General features: G+C 47.8%; 1 protein-coding gene across 1 annotated transcript; it reads left to right on the top strand.

The window, feature by feature from the left end:
- Window positions 1-8,776: 8,776 nt before the first annotated feature.
- On the top strand, window positions 8,777-12,054 carry CBLN1 (cerebellin 1 precursor). Its single transcript, XM_075765369.1, has 3 exons — window positions 8,777-9,408; window positions 9,632-9,751; window positions 10,942-12,054. Exons 1-3 carry the CDS (start codon window positions 9,142-9,144, stop codon window positions 11,137-11,139), a joined length of 585 nt encoding a protein of 194 aa, XP_075621484.1. The 5' UTR covers window positions 8,777-9,141; the 3' UTR covers window positions 11,140-12,054.
- The last annotated feature ends 786 nt before the right edge of the window (window positions 12,055-12,840 follow it).

The raw sequence follows: 12,840 nt of genomic DNA, 5'->3' as shown, positions 1-12,840 counted from the left end.
AAATCTAGAATTGAGAGGAGGGAATATGCTGCTTGACCCAAGCCAAATTAATAATGACACTTTGTTTCACAGTTTAATAATATTTAAACAATGTTGCTCCAATTAGTGAATTGAAGATGTTTTGGTTTCTATGAGATATATTCTCTCCTCCCCAAATTAAGGTATTTTACTTCCTTTCAGGATTTTTTTTTTAAACTAGATTGTATTGACTCTAGGGACAGAAGGTTTCCTTCAGAAATCTTTGCTGAGTTTATGGTACGAACAGCTATGTCCCTCCAGCCTTTATTAACTCAAACGTACAAAATCTACATGCCCACATCCCCTTGTTTGTCATTTTGTTTGTTGCACTGCTGGAAACTGCTCGCGTTTCACCAGAAAAGGCTTTCCAGTCTGCAGCTGTCATATATCCCCTCTCGTGTCACTCAAGCAAACTGCCTTGCAGCTTGCCTGCTGCCGAGGCCAGAGTGGAGCCCGCTGGCCCCTGCCGAGGGCCTGGCACGCCAGGCACCCCCTCGGCTCCCCGGGAGCTGCGGGTGCGGACGTGAGCCAGGCTCCCCAGCGCTGCCAGGAGTCAAACAGGATTTTGCCTGAATGAGTACTGGAGGATGTGGCTCTCATTCAGAGCCACAAAAAACTCTTTTAAATACTGGGAGTGTTCAGAAATTTGCTGTATTACAATTTCAGAAAGCAGTAGATGAACACCAGACATAACGATGCCCCCTCCTTTCTGAACAGCTAACCCAAACATGGTGAGCCCTCTGACAGTGCAGCTTTAGCCCTTGACCGTGTGCATTAGAGTTATTCTGATGCACTGTGATGAATGCAACAGATCACTATACATAAAAAGCAGAGTTTAATAAGCAGTATGGAACAGTGTTCGTATGCTGGCTGACAGGTTTATCCTGCAGTTACTAGGCTAGTCGTTTCCAGCCGTAAGCCATGAGAATTTGGTTGGTACTCAGGGTTTTACCGTCCCTTTCCCCTTTCTCTACCACTGAAATAATCTGAAGTCATCGTTTTCAACTGAAAAATTTTAAGCATTATCTTTATCTGTAGTCGTTGGTGTCTTTAACCACTTCCTCTGCAGGTGCTCCTGGAAAGTGAGGAGGACACCTCCACCACTTGTGCCTATTGCCAGCATGACTCCACAGTTTCCCAGCTCTGGTGAGGTACCAGTGGGTGCTGAGCAACACTGATGCCATCCTGGGATACTAGCGTGTATGTCATGTAATGCTTGTATGTCACAAAGACTTTGAAGGGGAGAATAGGGAGAACCTATTATTTTCTTTAGAAATAGCCTTCCTTCTCTCTCTTCCCTTGACATCTGCCCCTCACAACAGGCCTGTGGTGCATTGTGCACTTCTCTCCCCTGCAAAGGCTCTGCTCCTTTTAGAAAAGGCTTCCAGAAGGACACCGACAGCGCTGAAATCCCACTCAGTTTGCTTGGTTTTTACCAGCCCTACTTGATTGCCCTGCAAGAACAGAGAGGAATATTTTCCCCGCTCTCTGGAGTAAGGTCCTCCATTACCATGTCACGAAAGAAAACAGGCTGTTTGGTAGCTAAGGAAAAATGCTGACTTTAAACCTGAGATAAGGCTCTATCATTTACGCTAATGAGCTCACTGGTGGGGAATTTGTAAAATTTTATGATAAAAAGTAGCTGTAGTCAGTGTTTGATGGAATTTACTATTTTGCTTTTTTGCTGAAAATACACATAACTACTAATAATTTTCACACCCAAATCTAGAGAGAAATAAATGCAGCAAGAATTGTCCCAGTAGAAGTTCAAAGATCTTGTAAGTAATCAGTTATTTTAAAGATTTATTCTTTAACCACAGGTTGGTCTAAATTCCGCTGGGAAGGCTATAGACAATTTTGACTGGTTGAATAACAAATTAGTTACTCAGAAAGAGAAGTCCTTAATGAAATACTAATATCAGGATTTTAATTGCTGGTAACTTATGGTTAGAAGTTAACCCCCTAGATCTGACAGTCATCATTGTCCTGTCAGATTTTGATTTCTCATGCAAATGTGCCTTGGAATGCACCCTGGGGTTGCCCTGTAGTAGTTTCTGTGCCGAGTACCACACATGTCCGATACGTGCAGTGAAAAAGGGGAGGTATCTAATAGCCTTTGTTATCAAATAGCCTATGTTATCATATACTGTCAGAGCAGTAAACGACAAGTGTTAAGGAAATCTCGCAGCTACTGTAGATTACAAGGACCTAGACCATTCTGTTCAGAACTACAATAAATTAGTCTGGCTGGAGAGAGTAACCCAGCTATAAAACTAGTAAAAATGGAAGAAAGCAAAGGGGTGAGAGTAAGCAGAGAAGAATAGAGACGTCTCCAGCTGAAGGGCTGGAAAATTCTCGCAGTTTGGTATCCGCGTGAGACATGAATGAAATTCCAGCATGTTTTCTCTCCCCCTTTGTTTGTTTGGGGTTGGTTTTTTTGCAGCCTACCCACTCCATTTGAGGTGTTTAAACTCCACAGAGTCCCTGGTTCAACACCTGGAAAAGATGGCCAGAGACACAATATTGGACTTCATTGTGTGTGACCACTCAGTGCTGCATGCAGACAAGAGTAAGTCCTTACGAAATATTCTATGTGCTGTTTGTATCCCTGCAGCCTTGTTTTCTACCTAGGTGTAGCTGTGTTTCTGCAGTACTGTCTCAGCCACCTCATCCTCCTCGTGGTTTTGACTCATCACTTTGATAGCAATTTGGGAAGGGGTGGTAGGTTGTATGATAGACACTAATCTCAGAGCAGTAGTAGCAGAACAGTAAGCAATGAACATGGAGACTTGCATGTGGGTTTACTGCTGCTGGAAAGGACAGACAAAAGGGAGAAAGTATGTAGCAGATAGGAGAAAAATGTATGGAAGGGATACAAGAGGGACAGCTGGTTTATGGGCTGTTACCGATGTATTTTCTAACTTTCTGAGTCCTGCAAGCACTGGGAAAATGGGAAAACAAGACAGGCCAACAAAAAGGGTCAGTGTGAGAGACTGCGAAGTGGCTGAGAACCTGGTCTTGAATGCAAGTGATCACAATTACTATCATCTTTCAAGAACATATTGCATTTTCACAAAAATATTGCCAAATCCATGGCTCTTGATGTACATCTCTGTCTTGATATGGCTCATCATGAGATTTGAATTTCCTGGTACCTAAACTTGTCTACTTGTCTCCATCCTAACTAGCTTCCTTCCATCCTGTACCCGCCACTTTGTACCTAAATACAGAAGAAATGTTGGAGTGTTGCTACTTTTCTTTGAGAAGAGCAGCCACTAGAGGGAAGGATGCACACAAAGAAGTTACCCTCAGCGCCTCTGATGCTTCCTCTGTAAGTAAAAAAAATTCAGAATTTTACCCAGCATTTGTAAGCTGGCCTGGTTTATCCTTTCAGATAAAATATATTGAATGAGATATTATTTTTAGTATTGCAGTTTCACCATACATCCTGAAACACAGCCAAAGTTAAGGGCCAGAAAAAAAATAAAATCTTTGGCTAAATTACATAGAGGAGATTGGATTACCTGTTCAAACAGAGCTTTTAATTCTGCGTATAAATACAATCCACAAATACAAGAGTACTGCGGTGGAAAATAAAGCCAGCCAACAGCCCCTAATAACCCCTAATTATTAGGAGTTTCAGTTAACATTTGGACAGCTTTGGTCTTAATTCTTTTATGTTTGAGGAGGCAGCATGACCGAGGTGGCCACGTTTACAATTACAGCGAGCACACATGCTGTTCCAACCCATCCTGGCTTTAGCTGAGTGTTCTCTGGCAGCTTCGGTTGGGATTTTGCCCTGTTAAAATATAATTACATATCTAAATGGCAACTAATTTCCAGTTTGAGTTATTTGTTTGTAACAATGCACTTCTTTTGACAGAAGTCTATGACAAGAAAAACAAATGAAGTTCCCAATCTTGGCATCATCCCTCACTTAGGAATTCTTTGTACCCGAAAGAAAACCAGCTAATATCCCATCCAAGTAATGAATTAACTTGCATATTATCCATAAATACAACAACAGAAATCTAGCTGTAAAGCAGACACCTCTCAAGGTAAGACTGAAATCCAATGTTATTTTTTAAAAAAAAGAAGAAAAGCTTGACAGCACTATACTACATATGGACAATTGTGGTTGTATAAACTAGAATGTTTAATAGTTGTCTCAAGGATGGTGTTTTCACATATCTTTAGCAGGGAGCTAATATTCTTTCCCAGTTTTAAAGTTGTCCTATGTAATATATAAACAGGAGATTAGAAGTCAAATACTGTATTGCAGGCAGGCAATAAAAAGCAGTAGATTACATTATCCACATTATCTTAATAAACTCTGTTGTTCTTCAAAATATACAAAACCCAATATCTGTGCAGCCCAATGATCCTTTGAGATAGACAATTTTATATTAATTTACTGCTGCAATCCCCACTTTGGTTAAGATTGTGTAACAGTGTCCCCTTTGGCCTTCTGTTTGCAAATGCCCGTATCCATCAAAAATTCCCACTTCTGAGACCGAGGTTTGCCATGATTGTGAACTGCAAAAGGTGAATTTTTATTTCAACATTTTACCACAACTTTTTTGAACATTTCAAAACACATGAAGGTACAGTGAAAACACTAAGCTTATTTTTTTAATATATTCTCTAGTCAGAAGTGAGATCTGAAAGTAAAAATCAGAACTATTTCTCTGTAGGGAGGCGTGAATGACTAAATTTGTGAAGCAATCTGGTTTAATTTGATCAAATAAAATTAGAGAATGTTTGGATATGAACATATGCAAATGATCACCTGGCAGTTATTTGCAGGAACACGCCTTGGAAAGCATGTACTCTTTAGCTGTCCATGCTACTGATGGGTTTTACCCTCAGTGATGCCATCTTTCTCCTGCAACCACCAGTGAACCAGCCTGCCTGTGCCATGTTCTGTCCTTTCTCTGCTGTGTCCGACCTTCGCTGGCAGGCGTGTGGCACAGCGAGTCTCTGTGGCCTTTCTTACTCTACTGGGTGTGGAACATTACAGATAATTTCTGCTGGATGGCACCTTAATAGTTCATCTGCTCCTGCTGTGTGCTCTCTCACTGAACTTGGTCTGCTCTTTGAGATACCTTAATTGCTTGCTGTGGAAGGTGAAGGTGACACCCTAAGCAAATCATCATAAATACATGCAAACCTGTCTTACAACAGCAAATCAGACGGTTGTAGATAGTGCAGGGCATGGATCAGCAAGAGCTCTGTTTTGCTCTAAATCTCATTTTCACACATCTTCAGACTTTGTGCAGAATCCCAGCAGATGCTTGGGAAGACAAGTATCTCAAGTTTATATGGGCATACATAAATCCCTGAATTGCTTTTTGCTGTTTATACTTAATAAACTAATATAGCAGTCAACAAACTGCATTTTCAGAACTGTGAACAAACTGCATTTCATATGAGTTATCCAGTTACAGGCCAGACCTTGCACTTCTTACTGAAGAAGGATTAAATCAAAAGGCAAGAAGTCTGTGAAAAGGTGGTTTTATACACAGCTAGCTAAACTCTTGATAAATTATCCTCTCAAAGGAGAAAAATAAAGGTCTCAAATAGATTTCTCTGTACTTGTTTTCAGAGAAGCTCCTACTTGCCCCCCTTAGAGTCTTTCTTATAAGTGAAGCCACAGTTAAATGTCTAGTAAGATTGAGTTTCTAAGGATGGTTTTCCAAAAACAGGATTAAGACTCACCAACAGTGTAATGCAGGGCAGGTAATGTTGCCGCTGCTCATGATTTAAACTGCTTTGTGGCTAAACTATATTTTGGTTTCTACAGATAATGGTTCAGTACCTCTGAGCTTTAAACTTGCTTCTGTAAGGGGTAAAAAACCAAGTTATTTTGGTCTCTCCATATTTTTTTTTCTGGAACAAAATAAGCAACCCTCTCATGATTTGAGCAGGATAGTAACCAGTCCTGAAGCGGTTCTTCAGAGAATTATGAGGATCATTCCATTAATTTTTTCCCTCCAGATTATTTCCAAGTTGTTTGTTTTTTCTTTACCAATGGGTGAAACATGAGGGGAGTTCTACAAACTACTAGTCCGTGGTCAATCTGTCAACACTGAGGTCATGGCTAGTTACCCTGCAATGGACAGTTGACACATTTTCTCCACATCCACAAAAGTATTTCTTAAAAGCAAACATCAAACAAAGAGCTCTTCTTAAGAAATAGGTTAGTTTCAGTCTAATATCTACATCTCTTACAGTTTGTTAATACCTTGATACTGTTCCCATTGTATCTGAATGACAATTGCCCTATTGTATCTCAATGACATTGATTAACAAGGCAGTTTGTAATTAGATGGAGTAATGTAATTCCTAGCCCTCAGTAAACATCTGGATTTGCAAATCTGCACTCCTAATTTGGGAGCTCTCTGCCACACATCACTAATTACGCCATGTTCTTATATATCAGTACCTACATCCTCCTGCTGAGCGTCTCTTCTTTGTTCCCAGTACGAGTCAGAGGCTGTTGTCAATACAGAGGAAATCAACATAACTGCCTAGCGCCGCATGTGACATTTAATGAAAATGAAGTAATGTCTAATTTGCATGGCTGGTGTTACTTTATTAAAGCCAGAACTGCAGAAGCTGGGTGCTACAGCGCTAGTCAAGTGTGCAAGACTGATAGTCTGTGGCAATGATGCTGTCTGGCACAGGAAACTTTGCATCCCCCCCTTGCCTGCCTGCCCACCTCCTGTGTGAGGAATAGGGCTTCTGGTAAAAGTGACAGATTTGTTCATTTTCCCAGGCCCGTCTGATCTTGTTCTTTCTGTTAACTCTGTCTGTCAGAGCCTGCGGAGCGGTCAAGGCAGCCAGGGGAGGAAGGCCCACCCTGCCTCTTCCTGGGGGGTCATCACAAAACATCAAGGGCAACTTCCAGCTCATAAGGGAAACCCCTCCTGGATTCGAATCAGCAAGCTACAAATGAAAAGCTGTGTAGCACAAGAGAATTGACTTGTCTGTCATGCACATTAAGTGTCTTAAAAGAGAAATAAAGGTATATTTCTTACATAAAAAGAGTCACATATATTGGAAGAACACACAGTCAAGCACTCAAAAATTTTAAAAGGGCAGAGTTGTGCTTTTCGGTTTGCATATCTCCATGTCATTTTGCCAGTACTGCCAAGGATGCAAAATGCTTATTTATATTTAGAAATATTATTTTTATTTTTAAAAAAGTTTCTGATTCTGACTTCTGACTCAGTTGAGAAGGTCAGATGTATCTTGAAGGAAAACATAACACACCTTCTAACAGGTTGTGGCTCCACCCACTCTGTTTTGTCTTATTTTCTATTTCTCAGGAGAGTTTTTATTATCTCTCCAACTCATCTTCTGACGACTATAACAATTTTGCCACTGCATTGGTTTCCAGACTGCTTCACTGTTGAATGTCTGTAAGAAAGTGCAAGGGGTTTTGATCCTCCCTGAGGGATGTTGCCATTGGTTATAACCACATCCCGTCCCCTCAGAGCCAGCCAGCACCAACCCACGGGCAAACTCTGATACTTCACAGGCTTCTGCCTGAGCAACTTCACAGGCACACATGTAACTTAGCAGGGCAGGAATATGAGTAAAGTTTTATTTGTAGCAGCTTGATTGAGAGATCAATTTGCCAGATAAAATCTTACGAATCGCACAATTGGAACAGCACAGTAAAATAAATTAAAGCCTTTACCAAAATTCATAATGATTTGCACCGAACCCCAGTTTTGGATGATACTAAATTTCCCAGAGAGGATGCCACAAACTCCATATAAGTTTTTATCTCTGAATATAAGTTTAATTTTAGAAACAGATCTGCCACTTAGAAAACTATTTTCTTCCAGTGGTTTGTTTCTAATGGTTCATCACCAAATCTCTTCTATTGCAATCCCGCATTACGATTTTTTGACAGCACGTCCAGAATGAACACTGCTCGGATGCCCACCAAGACAAAGCAATCTTTGCACTTTAGGAAATAACAACGGCCGGAGCTGTCCGGGGGCTGGGCAGGCACCAGGGGTGTTACTTTCCCTAACAGCCGGCTGCTCTGACGCCCGCAGAAGTCTCTATACGCTTTTGAAGTTTCTTGCTGGGGAAGCCTCGCCGGAGGCACCGCGTTTTGTTCCCTCCCAGGGTGGGAACGCGGCGGCTGAAGGAGGCAGCGGCGATCGGACACCCCGGGAAGAGGGACCCTTTGCATCCCATCCGTCGGTGCGTTCTCCGGTAGGGAGGGAGCGGGGGGGGGGGGGGGGGCGGATCCGTCCGCGGCTCAGAGCACACCCGGTGATGCTGTTTCTGCTCGGTGACGGCGGCAGGCCTTTGCCCCACCGCGCAGCATCCCGTTTCCTTCCAGCCTTCCTCGCTCAGGAGCAAAGCGGAGACCCGCGGCGCCGTTCCGCACCCCCGCCCCGGGCCCTCGGCCAGGCTTTGCCCGACGCCCCGGTCCTCGCCGAGCCGCCGCGTGCCCCTCCGCTCCGCGGGGGCTCTCCCGCCCCCCGCCCCAGCCCCTCGCCCCGGCGCTCCTACCTGCGCGGCGCGGTGCGGTGCGGTGCGGTGCAGGCGGCTGCTCGGCACCTGCTCCCGCGCCCGCGCCCGCGCCGCCTAACAAAAGCCGCGGCGTCAGGTGGCAGGAGACGGACTGCGCGGCCATTGGCGGCGGCAGCGCGCGGCGGGCGCCGGTTGGGCCGGGCGCGGCGGGGGCGGGCGCGGGGCGCTGACGCCAGCGCGGGGCCGGTGGGGAGGCGGGGCCGCGCCCCGCGCCGTCTTTGTGCTCGCCGGCAGCCCCGGCAGCGCCGCCGCCTCCAGCCGCCTCCCTCAGCCCCGCGCGGCGCGGCGGGCGGCTCCGCACCGCTCCGCACCGCTCGGCTCCGCACCGCTCCGCACCGCCCCGCAGCGCCCCGCAGCGCCCCGCGCCACCCCACCCGCACCGCCCCGCGCTATGTGTGCCGGCACTCCCGTGCCTCCTCGCGGCCGCTTCCCACCCGGCGGGGCGCTCTCGGCCCCGCTCTGAGAGCGCGGCGGGGCAGGGCAGGGAGCGAGCGGAGCGGAGCCGAGCCCGGACGTGCCGTCCGTCCGGCGCGGCGCGGAGCGAAGGGAAGGGAGCGCGGCGCCATGCGGGGCCCGGGGCTGGGGCTGGGGCTGGGGCTGCTGCTGGGCGCGACGTGGCTGGCGTGCGGGCAGAACGAGACGGAGCCCATCGTGCTGGAGGGGAAGTGCCTCGTGGTGTGCGACTCCAACCCCACCTCCGACCCCACCGGCACGGCGCTCGGCATCTCCGTGCGCTCCGGCAGCGCCAAGGTCGCCTTCTCTGCCATCCGCAGCACCAACCACGAGCCCTCCGAGATGAGCAACCGCACCATGATCATCTACTTCGACCAGGTAGGGCGGGCGCGGTGGGGCGGCGGGGCTCCGGACGCGCCGCCGCGGGAGGAGAGAAGTTCCCGGGGAAGGTGGCGGGGCCGGGCCGGGGACGCGCCGCCCCGCGGGGCCGTGCCCGCGGGAAGGGGGGGGGGGCGCGGGGGGTCGGGGGCGGCCGCGGGGCAGCGGGACTGGGCGGCGGCGGCGGCCCCGCGGAGGTGCTGATGGTGCCCTTTCCTTCCAGGTACTAGTGAATATCGGCAGCAACTTCGACTCGGAGCGGAGCACTTTTATCTCGCCCAGGAAAGGGATTTACAGTTTTAATTTTCACGTGGTGAAAGTGTACAACAGGCAAACCATCCAGGTCAGCCCCAAGCGCCGTCGCCTCGCTCCGCGGGCACCGCGGGGGGAAGCGGACCGGGTCCGCCGGCCGGCGGGGACGGGGGCCGTGCGGGCGGCGGGGCAGGGACATGCCGCTGAGCCGCCGCCGGGAGCGCAGACCTCCCGGCGCTTCCCTGCCCAAGGGGACGGTGCCCAAAGGGCCGCACAGCTCCGCCAGGCCTCTGCCCGGCCTCTGTCTGCATGAGCTGTCCCGGGACGGGAGGTGATACCCCGACGGCCGCCTGCCGTCCCGTCCCAGCCCGCCCAGGTCCCCGGGCTGCCCCGAGCTGCGGAGCACGGGGAGAAGCATCCCTGCAGAGAGCCCGTGGGAACCACGGCCCTCGGCGGGCTCCTCACCTGCTCTCGGGTGGCAGAAGGTTTCATGGGGATTTGGGGTGCAGGGAGGTGCCTATGGCATGGATACGACAAGGAATATAGCTCCGTGTGTATGCTGCCACCCTATACGCACCTTTTGTATGTGGTTCAATGTATATGCACCTCTAGGTAGGGATAATAAATTACCATCCTGAAGCCAGGTAGCATAACCTAGACAGGAAATCTGTCTGTGTAGCAATGCGCATTGCAAAGGTGCATGTACAGCTATATAGCACAGTTCTGGTGTAAGCGGCTTCACACATCTAGATTGGACAGGTAGTGTATTATTAATGTGGGGTATGCAGTCCCGGGATCATTAATGCGAGCTGAGCAGAGCTTATTGACTGTGTTGTGGCATATTGTCTTTGCTGCCTAACAAAGGAAAACTACCTCTTGAATACACTTCAAACGCGCTGACTCCGTCGGCTGTGGCTCTGCTCCTCGCTGTCTCTGAGGTTTCGCATAAAGCCATCTTTCAATAAGTATGAGCAGACCTCTTTTCATAGCCTGAAAACACAGGCACCCTATTGAAATTCTTCAAAATAGGATCAATGTCCTGTTTTATATGCACTGGGTGTTTTGATGTGGTTGTCGGTCTAAAACAGCAGTGAAAGGCTTCTTCCTTTAGAGTACATACCTTAGCTGGGTTCAGATTGATATTTCATTTTTATGGGGCTGGAGTTTCAGCTGTCAAAAGAGGCCCTTTTTTAACTAAGCATTTTGCCTGCTAGGCGAGCCCCGGTGGTGTCGTTGTCTGACTTTAATTGACAGAGGGCTTTGTTTTATCTTGCTCTTTAGGTGAGTTTGATGCTAAATGGGTGGCCAGTGATTTCTGCCTTTGCAGGGGACCAAGATGTGACCCGAGAAGCTGCTAGCAATGGAGTCCTGATTCAGATGGAGAAAGGAGACAGAGCTTATCTAAAACTGGAGAGAGGAAACTTGATGGGAGGCTGGAAGTATTCGACATTCTCTGGATTTCTAGTGTTCCCACTTTAAATCACTTCTCATCCAAGAAAAGGGAGAGATCTCTTAGGAATTCCCAAGTCGTAGCTGGGTTTAAAGAGTTGTGGACAGCAGACTTTTTACATTCAAATATTAAAGAAGCTAAATCCTGCTTAGGTTTGTGTACATCTGCTATGAAGAATTACTACTTTTTTGTTGTGTTGCAGCCAACAGGTGGGAAACACTATAATTGATCAAGCCCCCATTTATATTCTTCTCTTTCTTCTACAAAATTAGTTCCCATCTCTGTGTCACTGGTGTAATCTGCCATCGTTCCCCCATGGTTTTTGACTCACACAAGTAGACTTTAGATATTTTCATTGTCCTTTACAGCATATTTTGTAGTTTTGTTTTTAAACCATGTTAATCTTGACTCTTTCTCTGAGTTTAACTTAAAAAAAAAAAAAAAAAACAAAAAAAAACAAAGTATTTTTTGAATACATGGATGCCATGATGGAAGGAAAAAACGCAATTCTTGCTGTGTACTGGCTGGCAAAAGGAAAAATTTCTACATGAAGAACTATTCACAGCCAAGGCTGACTAGAGTATTTCAATATTTCTATGTAATTCTGAGTGATTGTGAAATTTAAGGCTGCTAAATGTTTTGATGCTTGTTTTGCTCTTGTACAATGTGGCCCAACTAAACGCCAGGAAGTATATTGAACTTTTACTATTACTCTGTAATATATGTGTGAATATCGAAAATTAATTTTTGCTTTAATTCAATAAAGTTTAAATGGGACTTTTATTTTTCTTAACCAGAAATAAGGTTTCTCAATGCAGGCAGGCGGGGGGAGGAGGCTCAGCGCAGTCCCGGGACTACGGCGCTGGGGCTGGATCGGGGCGGGGGAGGCCCTGCGGGTGTGGGCGCGGCCCCCCATGCAGCCCCCGCCCGCAGCCCCCCATGCAGCCCCCCATGCAGCCCCCGCCCGCAGCCCCCCATGCAGCGCCCTGCGCGGGGCCCCGCGGCTCGGCGCGGTCCCGCAAGCCCGGCGGTCGGTGCCGGCAGCCCAAGCGCACCCGTCGCTAGGAAGTTTCCCGCCGACTCTTACATCCACTTATTTATAGCATTTATCTGTATTATATTCTATAGACCAGATCGCATTTTATACGGCCGTCTAAAAATACCTGACAATGTATACTTCGATGCTAGTATTATTTATTTGCTAGTATTATTTTGTTTACAGTCTTTTAAAGATGTAAATGCTATAATTTTGCAGTACTCAAAGAGATTACTACTTTTATTAAAAGTGCGTACGAGGATTTCGATTGTATCTAAACTTTAACGTGAAATAAACCGGTGAAACGACGCCCTGGGCTGTGTGCGTGGCAGCGACCGGCGCGGGGCTGCTCCACGCCCCGGCTGCGGCACCGGCAGAGCCGCACGAATTCCCCGGCTCCCAGCAAGGGATTTAATTAGCTCCGGGGAGGGCGGGGGGGTGGAATTAATGCGAGCACAATAAGAAACGCTTCTCGCTTTATTCACAGGTTCCGCCCTGGAAATAGACCCGCGGGGCGGGCGGGGGCGCATCGCTGGCCCGGCCTCTGCGCGGCCTTGCCGGGCTGCACCGAGCTCCGCGGAGAGGCGGCCGGCGGGGAGCGGGGCCGGCCCGGGTTCCGTCCGAGCCGGGAATGGCCGCGGCCCTTCATTTCCAAGCGAAACACATCAGCCGCGTGTCAGCACCTGCTCCTCCG

The sequence above is a fragment of the Balearica regulorum genome, chromosome 13 (genome assembly GCF_011004875.1).
Source record: "Balearica regulorum gibbericeps isolate bBalReg1 chromosome 13, bBalReg1.pri, whole genome shotgun sequence".
NCBI lineage: Eukaryota > Metazoa > Chordata > Aves > Gruiformes > Gruidae > Balearica > Balearica regulorum.
This window is presented reverse-complemented; position numbering and strand designations above follow the sequence as displayed.

Excerpts from the sequence above, each read along its gene's own strand:
- CBLN1 (XM_075765369.1), top strand. The coding sequence starts at position 9,142 with ATGCGGGGCCCGGGGCTGGGGCTGGGGCTGGGGCTGCTGCTGGGCGCG. Across the intron at positions 9,409-9,631 it reads TGATCATCTACTTCGACCAG|GTACTAGTGAATATCGGCAG; the intron begins GTAGGGCGGGCG and ends CTTTCCTTCCAG. Across the intron at positions 9,752-10,941 it reads ACAACAGGCAAACCATCCAG|GTGAGTTTGATGCTAAATGG; the intron begins GTCAGCCCCAAG and ends CTTGCTCTTTAG.